Source organism: Muntiacus reevesi, chromosome 2 (genome assembly GCF_963930625.1).
Source record: "Muntiacus reevesi chromosome 2, mMunRee1.1, whole genome shotgun sequence".
Lineage (NCBI taxonomy): Eukaryota > Metazoa > Chordata > Mammalia > Artiodactyla > Cervidae > Muntiacus > Muntiacus reevesi.
Window position 1 is genome coordinate 163,742,595 of NC_089250.1, and position 16,290 is coordinate 163,758,884.

The window sequence follows — 16,290 nt, forward strand, 5'->3', positions numbered from 1 at the left end:
CCTTCCTTTTTCCCCCCAGTCTCCGAAGCTCCCACGAAAACTGCTGCCATAAGCAAAACAGAACTATTTCTGAGACACTTTAGAGTATCACTGAATACAGTCCTACAAGAAGATAAGCTCTTCTCACTTGGGATATTTTCATGTTTGCCTATTGAAACCTACATTCTTGACCCTTCTACATGTTTTTAAGAGCCTCTGGTTCTGAAGAGATTCCCTAAGAATATTTTCTAAGTGGAATTTGGGGATGCAAAGAAAAGTCAGTCTAACATTCTATTATTTTATTTTATTTTATTTTCATTCTTTTTTTTTTTTAAAGTTTAGTAAAGCCATTGTGCAGAGTAACAACTGCTAGTAATAGGTGTCTGTTGCTGTTATCGAACCGATGCATCCATGTGTCAGAGGGTCGATTTTAAATGTTTCAGCTTTAACCGGGTACTCTTTTTGGTTCTAGGCTTCCTTTTTCTAAGAGGGAAGTGCCGGTGGCGAGCGGGTCTGGATTCATCGTGTCCGAAGATGGACTGATTGTGACAAACGCCCACGTGGTGACCAATAAGCACCGGGTCAAAGTCGAGCTGAAGAACGGCGCCACCTATGAGGCCAAGATCAAAGACGTGGACGAGAAGGCAGACATTGCCCTTATCAAAATCGACCACCAGGTAGGCGGGTTTCCCACCTGCAGGACCACGTTCTCAGGAGCCTTGGCTGATGTTTGGCTAAATCCGGAGCGGTCCAAAGACACCAGAGCTCCCTGATTTTGTGAGTTTCCCAAGTGGGACTGAGCCGGTCAGGTCTGGATCAAAGGAGAGCATTTGGGAGATGCTGAGTGTGGTCTCAGGTGGGGAAAGGGTGGGATCTCATGGAAGCTTCTTGAATAAGCAGGCTATAAGATCAGGGTTTTAATAATAATGTTCAAAATTTTTATCAAAGCAGTAGGCTTATAAAGAAATGAGTAGGTAAGCAGTGAAAACTGAGTTTCCGTTCCATTCCTACCCCTGACGCAACTGTTGCTACAGATTTGTGTTCTTTCGTGCACTCACCATGGTGTAAAGAATTTACTGGGTTTTGAAGTTAACCATTTTTAACCTGTAAACAACTACTCTGAAAACAAACCAGGTCTCCCAAACTGGGCTTTTGCAGAGTGACTAGATGTGTTTTAAAACAATACTTCACACTCAAAAAAGTTTTGGAAACCTTGAATTAAAGCAAAGCTAATGGATTTTGTCTTCATAGCACTTCTCAAAGCTTTTCTTATGCTAAGGTGCATGGGACCCTCCTGCAAGAGTGTGACTCTGAACTACAACTATCTGAGCGTAGATTTTTTTTTTTTTTAATTGAGATGTAAAGAGCTCAGTTTGGGAAATGGCTTGCTTTCTGTGAAATATTCTCCTTGTAGTCATTTTTGTTCTGTTGGTTTGTTTAGCCAAATCTTCATGTGTGCGTGCTAAGTTGCTTCAGTTGTGTCCAACTTTATGCGACCCTATGGATCGTAGCCCGCCAGGCTCCTCTGTTTGTGGGATTCTCCAGGCAAGAATGCTGGAGTGGGTTGCCATGTTCTCCTCCGGAGGATCTTGCCAACCCAAGGACTGAACCCACGTCTCTTGCGTCTCCTGCATTTGGCAGGCAGGTTCTTTACCGTTAGTGCCACCAAGGAAGCCCAGAATCTTGGCTGAAATCAAGTCCGATTTTTATTAGAGCATCAACAGTTCCCACTTGTTGGTATGCTGATAACAGAGGTTTGGTTTGCTAAGCGGCAGGTGCCTGGTGAGATTTTCTGGTTTCTCCACACTTTGTCATTTTTCAGATTTCGTCTGGAAGGAGGAATTGGGATAGACTGGAATCTTGTTTCTGGATCAGGAGAAGGTCGTAACGGAGAGGCAGAGAGTGGTCTTCTTTTCCGGCTCTCTGGGCCCTTTACCCAATCTGAGCTGTGAGGTCAGACCGTGGTGAGATAGCACAGGCTGTTTTCGTTTGTGCTGTTGATCAGGGCAGAAATAGGCCCTGTGCCCAGCGTAGGTGACTGACCTTTAGAGAGGTCTCGATTGCATACTATTTCTGTTAGGTTACCATGGGATTTCTGTAACAACTCATCTTTCAAAATGTGTTTATGGGTCACAGTATAGTCATACTAACTTTACTTGATAAGCTCTAAAACTGTACCAGGCTTTGCCTTCATTTATAACTTTCACCTATTCGGTCAATGGCTTTTATCATTCCCGTTTTACATAGGAAGGAATAGGGATTCAAAGAGCTTAAGTCACCTGCCTGAGACCATATAGCTAATACTGTGGTGAAATTATAGCCTCCTAAGCTGGCCAGGGGGCTTCCCACAGAAGACGCGGTTCTGATCCCTGGGTCGGGAAGATCCCCTTAGAGGAGGGTATGGCAACATACTCCAGTATTCACGTCTGGCATGGACGGAGGAGCCTGGCCGGCTGCGGGCCATAGGGTCGCAAAGAGTCGGCCACGACTGAAGTGACTGGGCACACACACGCAAGCCTGCCAGGCTCCCCAAGTGCCCAAGCCCGTGACCATGACGGAGGGATAAAGCCTGACCTTTTGGTGTGATGAGACGGCTTGGCTTTAAATAACCCACGGGGAGGCTGGCACACCCCGGTGTAGGATCATACAGCTCGCAAGGTGTCCAGGATGTGGTAGTCTCACCGGAAGGAGGCTGGCCAGAATAGCACATCCTGTGGCCACACGCAGGACTCAGCTCCACCGAGCCCTGGGGAGGCAGCCAGCCGTGCGGGCTCTCTCTGCAGGCAGGGTGCTGGTCTGGACCCTGCGTGAGCTGCTCCCGCTGAGTAACTTCATGTTTGGCACGCGTGGGCGCATCCCATGCAGCTGCTGTGGGCGGGGGATATTCTTTTCAGCTTCTGAGCCAACGTGGAGAGTGGGTTCTCCTGTCATCCCTGGCAGGTCCCAGCAGGATGTGGATTATCTTGATGAACCAGCTTTGCAGGGTGTTTCTGACCTGGCTCTTGCTGTTCCCGGGAGGCTAGCCTTCCTGCCAGCAGCAGGCTATTTGCGATGCGTTTCTAGCCCCAGAAAAAAGAGCTTGAAAATTTAAAGTCGAACTAATGTGGCTTTGCAAAATGGAATCGGAAATGAAAGGATATTAAATTGCAGACACCCACACAAGAGACTGGTTTCCACTGACTAAACTGCTTTTTTTTTTTTGCTGATAGTAGTTGGAAGTGGGGAGAGTGAAAACATCTCTTCCAGCTCTTTCCATTTTGTTCCCTTAGTTGGAGGATTGATTATTTAGGAGAGGGGGGCAGGGACTGGTTTGTAATGAGGCTCAGTTTGGGAGGAGCCCCTTGATTCAGTGAAGACTACTGTGCCCCAGCACGGGATTTTATAAATGTGTCTGCAGTGCTGGGAGTGGGGGAAGGAGGGGTGAGCTTACCTTGCACTGTGTCACCTCGGGAGCAAAAAACAGCAGGGAATCTCAGAGGAGGCAGAACAGACCCAACAAAACTTGGACTTGAGGATCGAACTCATTCTGAATGGCGCTTGCCATGTGAGGTCATGGCTGAGTCTCCCCAGGACCATTTGCTCATAACCCAGTGAAACTGGGGTGACTGCCCCCCCACATACACGGACGGGCCCAGTGGTCAACTTGGTGTCTTATAATCTGGGCCCATTTCCTCCCCCAGGGCCAGGATTTCACGTGAAGGGCTCTCCATCACTAACACCGAGACCCTCCTTCCTGAGTGTGCTATTCCTGCCACTTTTAATGAATGGAAATTACTAGGGACACCTGTGGTCACTGCCCACGTCTTCTGGGCGCAGAGGCCAGCATCTCCTTCTGGATCTATTTCTGAGCCCCCTGGACAGTCTTGTGGGGGCACCAGTCACGGCGCACCCCCCGCCCCCCGCAACCCCCCTGGGGCCATGGGACACCAGATCCATCAGACCAAGCAGATCCTTCGCTTGGAGCAGTAGCTGAATGCCAACCGCAGGAAAATGACACGGGGAAGCCAGTGTGGCCCCTGCCGCCGGGACCCCCGGGCTGTCTGAGCTCCTGCCTTTTCAGAGCCTGATCAGCCAGCCTACTTTCCCTTTCACTCTTCAAGGCCCCCTCACATCTTCTGTAAACCCGCCTCGGCTTGAGCTTGCCAGAGACATTTCTGGGCTTGTGACCAAAGAGCGTTTTTGCTCCTCACTGCTGAGCGACTTATGTGCACTGACTTCCCCTGCTGAGTCTGAGCAGGGGAGAACCTTTGGGGGGAACCTCCCTGAGCAGGGTGCCTGCCTCCGCCAAGCTGGAGAAGGAGGGCGTCCCCTCCAAGGCAGCCCGCCTGCCCAGACACGTCTTTCCACTGCCCTTTCCCCAGGGCCACGGACGGGGCCAGCATTCGCCTGGGGCCAGGGGGGTGGTGCCAGCTGCAGGAAGGAAGGATAGTGTGCATGCAAACAGTTTAATAGAAAGCAGCTTTGAGGGCAAACTAGTTCAGCCTCAGATAAAAACTGATTCCAAAATGTGTCGAACATGACGCTGGCCGTGTGTGCAGAGCACTTAAAATTTTTTTCTTCAGAGGCCGTGTTTTGTCCATGCAGCATTTTTTTTTTTTTTTTTTTTTTTTTGCTGAGTAGTTCAGGAAAAAAGAGAGAGAGAAAAAATATATATTTGGTTTCTTTAGGTCAGAGTGCAGGACAGAAATAAGTACTGGGGATATACTGAAGAAGGTAAGAAAGTTACTTTTGTTGCAGCTGTTTTTCCAGCTGTGTTGATTAGGAAACAGGAAGGAGAAAAGCATCTGTTCCCCCCTCCCCGCCCCCCAGTCCCAGGACTGCAACTTTCAGATCGGGTCCTATCTGCCTGTATAAAGCCGTTCACACTCTCTCTGTGCTTACGGAGAAATCCTAACGACTTAACCAGGGACTTGAAGGTGCACCCAGCCTGTTGGGGGTCCCACTCTCCCCTCCTGCACTCTTCTCTCTACACCTCCCCCATTCTGCTAACCCTCCACTACTCCACACCCCCGCCGCCTCCCACAAAGCAGAGCTGTTCTCTAGGGCCCCTGGTCTTGCCTCCCCCAGGGTGTCCCCCTTCCAGCTTCTCCAAGGGTGACCTTCCGGTCCTACAGCGTGTGTGCGTGCTAAGTCGCTACAGTCATGTACAACTCTTCCCAACCCCACAGACGGTAGCCCGCCAGGCTCCTCTGTCCATGGGATTCTCCAGGCAAGAATACTGGAGTGGGTTGCCATGCCCTCCTCCAGGAATCTTCCAGACCCAAGGATGGAACCTGTGGCTCCTGCGGCTCCTGCATTGCAGCCGATTCTTTACCGCTGAGCCTCTGGGGAAGCCCCCGGTCCTTCAGGCCTCAGGTTAAATTCTGCCCCGATAGTCCTTCCCATCCAGGGAGCGTCCATGTCCCTGTCTCCCCCTCCTCACTCTGGGGACGCATAACCCCAGAGGGGATCTCACATCACTGTTCATATTTCCCTCCCAATTGTGTTTGCTTGCGGATTTCAGTTTCTCTCTGCTGCTGGGGTGTGAGGGCCACAGCTGTCTTAGTTGCTTGTCTTGTTGTCGGGGCTCAACAGCCGTGCGCAGAGGATGAATTCAGAGTCCTCCGCTCACAGGAGGCAAGGCCGGCTGCTTGTGGAGTGGGGGGGGCGGTGGCGGTGTGGGGTGGGGGGCGGTGGGGGCAGGAAGGCGTTGGGGCTCCTGCAGTGGCTGCTCCCCACTTTCAGTAGAGGAGGTGGACCACACAGCAAGTGGGCTGCAGGGCAGCACCTCCATCCCCACCCCAGACTCTGTGAAGCCAGCGCTCGTCTGATTCCTGCAGCTGGGACAACGTGTGGCCCTGCCAGGCCCCGGGGGCTCTGTGGTCCTTGGACCTGCAGAGCCCTGGGAGCAGTGAGGTTTCCTGTGGGCACTTCTCCCTGACGCCAGCACCCCCAGGGCATGTTTGGAAGCAGGCTTGTCCCGTCTTGTGAAGTGGGTTTCTTCCTGCACCTCCAGGCCGGGCCTGCAGCATCCGCTGCCATCTTTGGGCCAGATGCCACCTACCGCTGTTTGAAGTGGCTGAAGGTGACACATCTGGGCTTGGGGGCTGCTCTGTGGCCAGAGGGTCCTTTTCCTGCTGAGCTGGCTGCTGGGGCCAGAAGAGCTGACACCCCTCAACGGTGAAATGTAGAACCCGGATGGCTCTGGGAGAGTGAGGGTCCCACACCCTTCACCCCCGAGTCTCAGGAGCTGCTGAGTGGCTCTCGTCTCTCTCCAGGCTGTCTGTCAGAGCTTTGTCCGCTGGTGGCGGGCCTGCCCCGACTTCGCGGAGCGAGGCGGGTCCAGGTGACCTGGGGACGGTGGCAAGGGAGGGGAGCGGCGGGTGCAGGCGTGACTCATGCCCCCTCCCGCCCCCACCCCCCCTCCAGCCAGTTCTCCTCAGACAACCTGATTGTCAGAAGGCGCTGACTCAGCCGCCCGAGCTTGTCCAAAAGTGAATCAGATAACACAGGGCCCGGGCTGGACCGGCTCCCCGTCTTCTGGAGCCTGTCACTCATCCTCGTAAAGTAACCAGGAGCTGGAATGCGGCTCCCAGTACCATAGCTACCCTGGTATTTTGTTTCTGTGTTTTTCCATTTTGAATTCTTTTCTCCACTCCCTCCGTCCTGGGCGTTCTGTGGTCTCTCCTCTTTTTTTCTCCCTGAACTGAGAGGCTGGCATTGCATTGGCTAAAGAGGCCACAGACTCTTCTTGATGTTAAGAGGCTCCTGTTACTGTATTGATTTTTTACCATTTTTAGGGGGATGCAGATCAATATTTCATTAGATGATGTCCATCCAGATGCTGGATTGGAAGCCAGCATTTTTGCTCTGGGTCGGCCTTCGCCCAGGGGCTCATGGGGACGAGGCTTCTCGTTGTTCTGATTGCAGCTTCTCATGGAATGTGAAAATATTTCAGTTCCCCAAACCATCAAAAACCAGAGCCCTAGTGTGTTTTCTGGCCCCATTTCAAGAACTTAGTTGATTGTTAAGGAAATTCTTTGGCTATGTTTTTCTCTTAATATGGTAATGCTTTTTTTTTTTCACTTTGGTGATTTCTCTTCAGGGAATTCAACCAAGACTATTATTTATGGTTCTGGCAAAGCAGTTCCCAGGTTGTTGGGACTGAATCTGTAGGTGTCCCATGGGGAATGTCCCCTTCACTGCGGGGGAAGGCATGCATTGGTTCCATTTGCTAGTTTCGTTAGTGTGTATGTAGCAGTGTGTTGGGACCCGGGGTTGGCCAGCTGTGGCCTGCAGTCCAAATTTGGCCCTCCATTTGCTTTTGTAAATAAAGTTTTATTGAGACACAGCCATGCCCGTTTGCTTTGGTAGAGTCTACAGCTACTCTTACTGGTCAGCAGCAGAGTTGAGTAGTTGGGATGGAGGCCACCTGGTCCATGAAGCCAAAAGTTATTACTTTTTGACCTTTCACAGAAAAAATTTGCCAACGCCAGTGTGAGATGATTGACACCTTGCTCTAGGGGAGCCAAATGTGCTTGGACTGAAATATGCTCTTTAGATCCAAGTGAGGTGAAGTCCGAGGTAACACAGGGGAAAGGGCAGAGAAGCTGATCTCATTTGCTCTTGTGGGGACTGTACTTCTTTGCTGAAGAAGATGCTTTGGTCTTGATGGATTAAGCAGAGAGAGGCCTTAGTTTTAACCTCTTTCTCTGTAACATTGATAGAGAGGAATTTTGTGAATTCAAATTTTGTGAATTCTGAATTATTATCTAGTTTTAAATCCTAATGATCTGGTTCATTCATTGTTTCCGTTATTCTTTATTCATACATGGTGTCTATAAATATTTATTAAGCATCTATTTTGGGGACTTTCCTGGGGACTCAGACAGTAAAGAATTTGCCTACAATGCAGGAGACCTGGGTTCGATTCCTGGCTTGGGAAGATCCCCTGGAGAAGGGAATGGCAACCTGCTTCAGTATTCTTGTCTGGAGAATCCTATGGACACAGGGCCCTGGCAGGCTACAGTCCATGGAGTCACAAAGAATCAGCCACGACTGAGCCACTAACATAAACATCTATTTGACTAAACACTGTGTTGAAGATATAAAAGCAGTGGACAGAAGCCATGGAACTTACTGTTTGGTGTAGAAACAGGCAGTCTGGAATAAATATGGTGATTGGTTCAATGAAGGAACAAACAGAGAAAGCAGTAGGAGGCACTGAAGGCTGGGGTGCCCTCTGAAGCTATTGTAGGCTTGTCTGAGCAGATAACATCTATGCTGAGTTGTGAAGAACAGACAGAGCCAGCCAAGGGAAAGAGTAGGGGGGCCTAGAGCTGCTTCGTTTTCCTTTTCTGCCCAGCCTGAGGACGTGGACCTTGGACCAAGTGCAACCTTATTTCCCAGTGAGTTTACTAGAGACTTCCAGAACACAAGTTAACTGGTTCCTCTGCATATTGTCTATGTCTCTTATTGGCCTTGGGGTTCCTGGTCGCACTCTGGAAAGCTCCACTTTCTTATGCAGTCAGTCTCCTGAGAGTCTAGAAGTCCAGAGGGTTCATAATGAGCTGGTTGCCTCATTCATGGCAGGATGGAAGTAGATTCCCAAAAGTGCTTTCCTGAAACCAACCATTTTCCATGGCAAGGCATAAATAAGACATTCTGGTGAGTTGAGGACTGGTTATTCTAATAACTGTGGTAATTAATGAGTCACTTTCATTGAATAAGGCACCACAATCTGATAATGAGAACATGTGACTCATGGTATTTCCCTCTTTGCTTTGGCTGCCAGACGACTCATAGAAATCATTGGCCCTGTGGCTAGAATATTTTTTATGCTGCCATTTTATGTCATGACTATGTAAGAATTAATTTATTGTAATAAGCCCTGTGTCATTGACTAACCCAAATTATTTTTATATAAAGAAAGTCATACATCTTTGGGCTTCCCAGGTGGCGCTAGAGGTAAAGAACCCACCTGCCAATGCAGGACAACACACTCCAGTATTCTTGCCTGGAGAATCCTGTGGACAGATAAGCCTGGCGGGCTACAGTCCATGGAATCGCTGAAGTGACTTAGCATGCATACGTCTTGAATTTTTTAGAATAAATAATATGAAAATGATATATCCTGGGCAACTTCCCTGCTTCTGGAGCCACACACACTCTAAGTGGTCCTGGGTATTGGGGGTCCCCTCTGCCTTCAATTCAGCTTAGCAGATACCAAGAAGGTGAACACTGAATCTACCAAACAGAGTGAGGCCACACCCTTCCCTTTGTGGAACTGGTGGGTATAAGTGGTCTCCTATTACCTGAACCCCAAGTCTGCAGCCTCATAGAAAACCAGGCTGCATCCAGAGTCAGTTACCCAAACTGAAATGCCAGGCTTTGGCTAACCCCCAGTATTGGCCTAATCCCAATTTTAGGATCCTGATGGATCTTTTAAGATCTGATTTGTTTACTCATTCATATATTCACTTTCACATCCCTTGATTTTCATAAATATTTATTGGCCAAACACCACTGTAGCAGCATTAGCCAACTTGAAGTCACCGGATAGAAGCAGAGGAGCTGGTGGATGGGGAAGTCAAGTTGCACTCAGTGAGACAGTATTTTTCCTCCTCTTGATGCTAGAGAATATATACAGTCACTGGCCCTTGGGCTTCCGTATAAAAATGTTGACATTTTGCAGTTTAAAGAGCAAGAGTAAGGGGATCTTTGAAATGCCAGCGTTTCTTGATATAGCTTAAGGGAGACTAAACATTATGGTGGTGTGGGTAAACAGTGAGGACTAGGTTGATTCATTTGCTTTTTCTCGCTTTTGTTTTTCTGTAACCATCCTCTGTTTCTTTTCTCTCTTTCTCTCCTCCATCACTTCTCTTGTCTGTCCCACCTGAACGCCCCCCACCCGTCACCCCCACCCCACACCTCGCACATCCCACCTCTTCTCCTCCCCTCCCGGTACAGCAGCAAGAACATGTCCATTTGTGGAAACGGATGGCGGTAACTTGATGACACCGTCCTTCCGAGTTCTGTGTATGCTGTGATCTCAGCGCCACGCAGGAGATCCTTCCTGGCCCGGCCTCTCGGCTCACCCGCTCCCTGCAGCCCCCCTCCCTTGGTTTTACCCTTGACCTTGTCATCACTGATAACCTCCACCCTCTCTGATCTGAATCCCAAGCTTCTCATTCTTGGTCCGCCTCCTCCTCCCCTGGTACTGCCGCTTTATGGGAACAGGACCTGTGCATTCACAGAAGAGAACCCTGCTTGAGGGTTTAATGCTCTGAGAAGTGAAGTTGCTCAGTCATGTCCGACTCTTTGTGATCCCACGGACTGTTGCCTACCAGGGTCCTCTGTCCATGGGATTTTTCCATTTCCAGGCGAGAGTACTGGAGTGGGTTGCCATTTCCTTCTCTGTTAAATTCTTTAATGATTTTATCTATCTGTTTATAGCTGTGCCGGGTCTTCGTTGCTGTGAGATCCTTTCCCTAGTTGTGGTGAGGGGTTACTCTCCACTGCAGGCTGTAGGCTTCTTACTGCGCTGGCTTCTCTTGTTGCCGGGCGTGGGCTCTAGGGCCTGAGGGCTTCAGTAGTTATGGCTCCTGGGCTCAAGAGCACCGGCTCGAAAGTTGTGACACGTGGGCTTAGTTGCTCTGCGGCCTGTGAGGTCCTCCCAGATCAGGGGTTGAACCCGTGTCCCCCGCACTGGCAAGCGGATTCTTTACCACTGAGCCGCCAGGGATGCCCTCTCCCTTTTGGTTTTATCTTTGAATTTGTGCTTTGTGAGTGAAGTCCGATGGGCAGAGTATATGCTGGGTGCTTGGAGCCTTGGCCTCCATGCTGTTCCTTTCCTTGTTGCCTTCCCACTTCCCCAGGATGGGTTCTTGGCTACCCTGCTCCTCTGGCCCTTGGGACCCCTGGCCCCTTCACGGCAGTCACGGCCACCCTCTTTCCCCCAGGGAGTACAGACATGGGATATGTATCCCCTGCAGCATCCTGGGCAGCGGGTAGATGACTCTACAACTCATTCTGCTGGCAATAAGGCAGAGCCAAGCCCTGCCCACCCCAGCCAGGTACCTGGTGCATCCTGGCACCAAAGGAAGTTGCAGCACCCTTGGGGGTACTCTGTCCTCTGTGGGTTGGGGCAGTGGGCCTTTGGGATGGGGAGAGGCCTGGCTCAACGTCTGAGTCCCTGCTTGGGCACAGGTCTGTCCGATAGCTGGTGAGCAGAGTACTGAGTCTGAAGCTCTGGGTCTGTACTCACCCCATGAACAACTTCGTTCCCCAGGGAGCATGACACTGAACAGCAAATAAAAACATCAGGAGAGATGAAGAGAGAGAGAGAGAGAGCAGTAGAAGGAAAAAAAACCTTATATCTTAGTGCCTTTAATGGCACTTTTTATGTACTTTGTGAACAAGGGAGTCTGCATTTTTATTTTGTCCTGAGCCCTGCAAATTATGTTGCAGAGCCCTGGTTCATCCAATGTCCTTCAGCCCCTCATGGGCTCACTTCTCTCTTTGATGGATCCCCATGTCTCAGGCAAGTCTTATGTGCTGACATCCCCCTGAACTCTGGTCTACTTTGCTGTTCCTTAGGAAGCACGCAAGTTCAGTGGCACTGCTCCTTACTGTGATTGGGGTACGTGCCCTTTTCCTCCCATTGCATATTTTTTAAAGAAAATGAAAGGTTAGCATAACTGCTTCCAGAAGACCACATTGAATCACTTAGTTGAGCCTCAACCAGTTCCTGCAACATCAGCCTTTGAAGCAAACTTCATTGGACACATAGGACCAGCCCGTGAGCCTCAGCTCTTTGGAAATGCATGTGCTGGGCAGCTGGTGGACATGGTGGCTTCTGCAGATTCAGCAACAAAAATATTCTTGTAACAGGAGCACTTTATACTCTGCAAGGAAGAGAAAGAAGTTGTTGGCTTGCGTCATGAGGTTAAAAAAAAAAGTTGCCAATTTTTCTTTTAGTTTTGTTGGTTTGTTTTATGGCCCTTCCTTCCAAGCTTTGGGGAATGAGGTTGCAATGAGAGGAGCGCTCAAGGGCTTTTAGGCAAAACCCAGGGTGGCCAGAAGCTGAAATGTTGATGGATCATTGTTTTGAGGTCTGCTCTCATGATTACTGGCTGAGCCAGTGTATGGAGAATTCCAGGAATCCCCTTTCCTCTTGGGCTGTGAGAGTCTGCAGGAATCATCTGATCCCTTTGGGGAATCGTCTGAGAAGAGATTTATTAAGGGCTCTGAGGCTTGTTTTGATCTCACCAATTTAACCATTGGCTGCTAATAGGTTTTTTGGCAATCTACCAGGTCTTCTGGAAAGATCCCTAATTGTCAGAGCTGGGGTGACCTTGGATATCACCAGGCTCAACTCCCTTATTTTAAAAGTGAGCAAACTGAAACCCAGAGAAGTCTGTCAAGTGACCCAAGGTCAGAATGAGTTAATACTGATGTATTGCGCTCCCTGGGAAATTGCGCTCCCAGTCTATCTAGGGACTGAGGGTGCCCTTGTGTGTGTGTGTCTGTGTGTGTGTGTTTTGTCTGTGTCTTCACTCTGCACCACCCTTTGTGGATGTGGGAGGATAAGCCTGTGGCCAGCCATTAGCAGGGCTCTTGCTCACCACAGGCCTTTTCTTCCTGCAGGAATCAGAGTGGTGATGACCCTGCAGGGGGAGGCCAGGCCACACAGAGGGCTCATGAAGCAAGTGGTGCCCCACAGACTGCCTCCATGCCCAGCCCAGGCTTGGCTGAGTGTAACTTGGGCTCCCACTGGGAGAAGCAGCGTGGCCTGGGTCCTCACCCTGAGGATGCGTGGCCTTGGCCTCCTGTCTCGTGTCTGTTCTGACTTCCTTTCAGCTCTCCCACGGCCCTGTTATGTGTCATCTCTGCTCCCGTCTCCCGCTCTGTGACAAGGTCTGGCACTAGCAGCTCTTTTCTGGTCCATCTGGGCAGTGGGTTGAGGGGACTGGTGAGAACACCAGTATCTCAGTATCACTGCCATCAACCATAGGACCATTGGTCCCCTGGTGTGTAGACCGGGTACGATGCCTGTCCCATCTGCCTGTTGACTTAAATAATAGTCATAACCTAGAAGTTGATTCTTATATTTTATTGAGTGGGAATTTTTAGGACTTCAGTCCAGGGAGACAGCATCTCAAGTGACCCTGAGGGAACTGCTCGGTGGAGGAGAGGAGAAGAGCCAGATTATATGGAAGTTTTCCAACAGAAGGCAGGTAGTCTTACTTATGAAACCAGTCAGCCCCTAAGGAAAATCAACTCTGAGTATCATTGGAAGGACTGATGGTGAAGCTGAAGCTCCAATACTTTGGCTGCCTGATGTGAAGAGCTGACTCATTGGAAAAGACCCTGATGCTGGGAAAGGTTGAGGGCAGGAGGAGAAGGGAGCAGCAGAGGATGAGATGGTTAGATAACATCGCTGACTTAATGGACATGAATTTCCGGGAGACGGTGGAGGACAGAGGAGCCTGGTAGTCCATGAGGTCACAAAGGGTCTGGCACAGCTTAGCAACTAAACAGCAAAGTCTTCACATCAAAGATTGTTGTTAGTAAAAGCAAACCAGATATCCCAAGTTAGGGAATTTAGTGCCTTTTTTATGTATGGGATGATGTAGGAGTCTGGGTCCACTGAAATCATTCCTTTCTTACTCATCTCTGCCATCCTGGGTATTTCCTGTGCGTTTTCATATCGTGAGCAGCCTTGGGGCTCACCGTAGGGAGTGGCTGCAGTCTGACGGCTGGTAGTCTCCTTCCTGAGTGCCCTTAGGGTTCACTAGCTCATGTTGGAGGGCTGCAACTGCTGATGACTGTGGCATCCTTGTTTACTGATACGACAGGAAATGCTTCATTTCTCATGCCCTCAGGGCAGAGCATGAGGCATGTGGGGCATGCAGACAAGGCAGAGGTTTGCCTACAAGCCACTCATATCTCCCGCTGACTGCCCTGGTGATTTGTGATCATTGCTTTCCTCTGAAACAATGCTTTCCTTCCCTTCTCCTCTTCCTCCCTCCACTCCCCAAAAATCTGCCTGAAGGAATACGTACTTACAACCCTTTCGAGACTTGTATTAGGATCACCACTGTAAAAGGAACCATTTTTCCCTAAGCTTCAGTGGACGCTGATGGTGACCCACCACGAAGGCCTCCTCCGTCTTGCTGGCACAGCCCTGAGTTTGTTTTTGGTCCACTTCTGACTGCCCCCCGCCTTCCCCAGCACCTAACTCAGGCACATCCTGAGGGGCTAAGGCAGCCTCGGGGGCCATGATCACCCCAGCCCCCACCAGAGGATGGTTAAGGGTATCCTTGTGAGCAGACGGTGGCTGACGACCCCCAGGGAAGAATGGAACGTGCTGGGCCCTTCTGGACTCTCAGCCCTTCTGAAGAGACAGACAAGGGAGTGAAGAGCCTATTACTTCCAGTTGGTATTGTCACATCTTCATGTCCTGCCTGGAATGATGGTGGCCCTCTTGTGGCCATGAGAACAGGCTGCCATTGAGGTGGAAGGAAGGAGCTGCTTCTTTGCCCTTGAGCCTTGAAAGTGATCAGCCCTCCCACTGCTCTGCCCTTGAGCAGGTGGATGTTTATTTTATTTGCATTGGTTTTTCTCTTATTGCAGCTGAAAAAAAAAAAACCACCCTAATTAATGCACTCAAATCGTTTTTAGTGTTGATCTATATTTAGCTCTTATGGAAGGTTCTCTGCTGAGTTGCCCTTGGGGAGGGAGATGGATTTTAGCTCTTTTTATTGCTGTGTGTCCTGACGATTTGTGTGTCTACCCACCCGTCAGACAGTGATCCTGAAGGGCATGGGTGGATTTCATTGATCTTTTGTGATCTCTGTGCTGGGTGAATACTTGTTGAGAAGGTTCTCTCTCGTGTAGGCATTATTTCACAGGAGAGGTACTGCCAGGCCTGCTGGTGGTGGTTCATTTGTTTGCTGTCATCTAAATGAATGGTTAGAGCCTTCTTTAATCATGCTATGTATGTTTTAGCAGTAAAACATGCCTTTAGCAGTAAATCTATCACACCATTCCTATCCTGCCTACGGCTTATCCTTAGTGACTTAACATGGACATGGTGCGTCTGGAGTCCATACGCAAGACTCTGACACCCCCGTCTGGGCTGTTTCTCCGTCGACCTGGGTGGCATGGCCAATGACCCGGGGGATCCGTGTTGCCTTCCAGCCCCTCTTGCTGACTCTGCTGTGGGGCTGGCATTTAGCACAAGTGAGTCACTTACAGCCTGAGGGCCACGTGCCTTTCAACTTAGGCTTCCTGCCTCTCCCACTGGCCTCCCAGCCTCGTCCTTCTCATGAACAAGAGCGTGACCTTGAGGATAGGCAGTATGATGGACTCACTTTGGGATGCCCCTCTTGCTGGAGGGGTTGGGATAACATGAGGCTCTCCTGGTGAGATCCAAGGGCTCCTGCTTGGCTCTGGTCTGGAGCCTTGGGGTTGAGCTTTTGCCACTATGAGCTCTCCACCCCTGCTTTTCTGCGTGCCCGACTGCATTTCACCTTCCCCCCCAACGTCTGGAGAACCTGAAAATGAGGAACAGGAGCTGTACGTCTGCTCAGTTCTTCCTCCTTCCCCCCTGCTTCTCCCGCCTGCCAAGCAGAGGATGAATGTCAGCGGGTTTTCTTCATAGGCGCCCTGCGAGGCTCCAGCGAGGTGAGGAGATGTGGGCAGCGGCTGTCAGAAGCCAGGCTGGCATCTCCAAGATGGCCTGTGGCTGGGTCACTGCAGAGGGAGGCTCAGACAGAGTGTCTGCCGCTAGGAGCCAGGAGACGGCTTTGATGTGGGCAGTGTGGGAATTAGCCTGTGGACTGCAGCGCAGGGTTAAACCAGGAATTGGGAGGGGGTTGAGGGAGGTGGGCCCGGGGTTTTCCCATCCCTAGGTCAAGGCTGAGGCATGTCTTGGTGCTTCCCACTGTATCTGCATTGCATCTTCCCCAGGTCCCCCCGTGGAGTGTGTGTCTAGACAGCTATGGAATAAAATGCTCAATTACCAAGTAGGAATTTGGCCAGCAGAGGTATCGCTACATCAAGCAGACAGGCCCGAGATGAGGAGAGAGGCTGAGAATGAGCCCCTCTTGTATCTAAAACAGGCTGGAGAGCCTGGAGCTCACAGGGCCAGCCGGCACCTGCAGAGAGCAGAGGCCAAATGGCCCACGGAGAGGCATTTTGACCTCCTGAAGGGCTGTAAATCTAGCCTGGCCCACATCTCCAGCTCCTGTCACTCCCTTGCAAAGATTTAGGCCTACAATTAGAATTCAGATTAACACTGACAAAGGAGTGAAGCTCTAAGAGATG

General features: G+C 50.3%; 1 protein-coding gene across 1 annotated transcript in view; it reads left to right on the forward strand.

The window, feature by feature from the left end:
- HTRA1 (HtrA serine peptidase 1) overlaps positions 1–16,290 on the forward strand; it is a 57,124-nt gene that overhangs the window by 29,480 nt on the left and 11,354 nt on the right. The window contains exon 3 of the mRNA XM_065923476.1: positions 452–656. Coding sequence (XP_065779548.1) covers positions 452–656 — 205 coding nt within the window. The remainder of the gene's footprint in view (positions 1–451; positions 657–16,290) is intronic.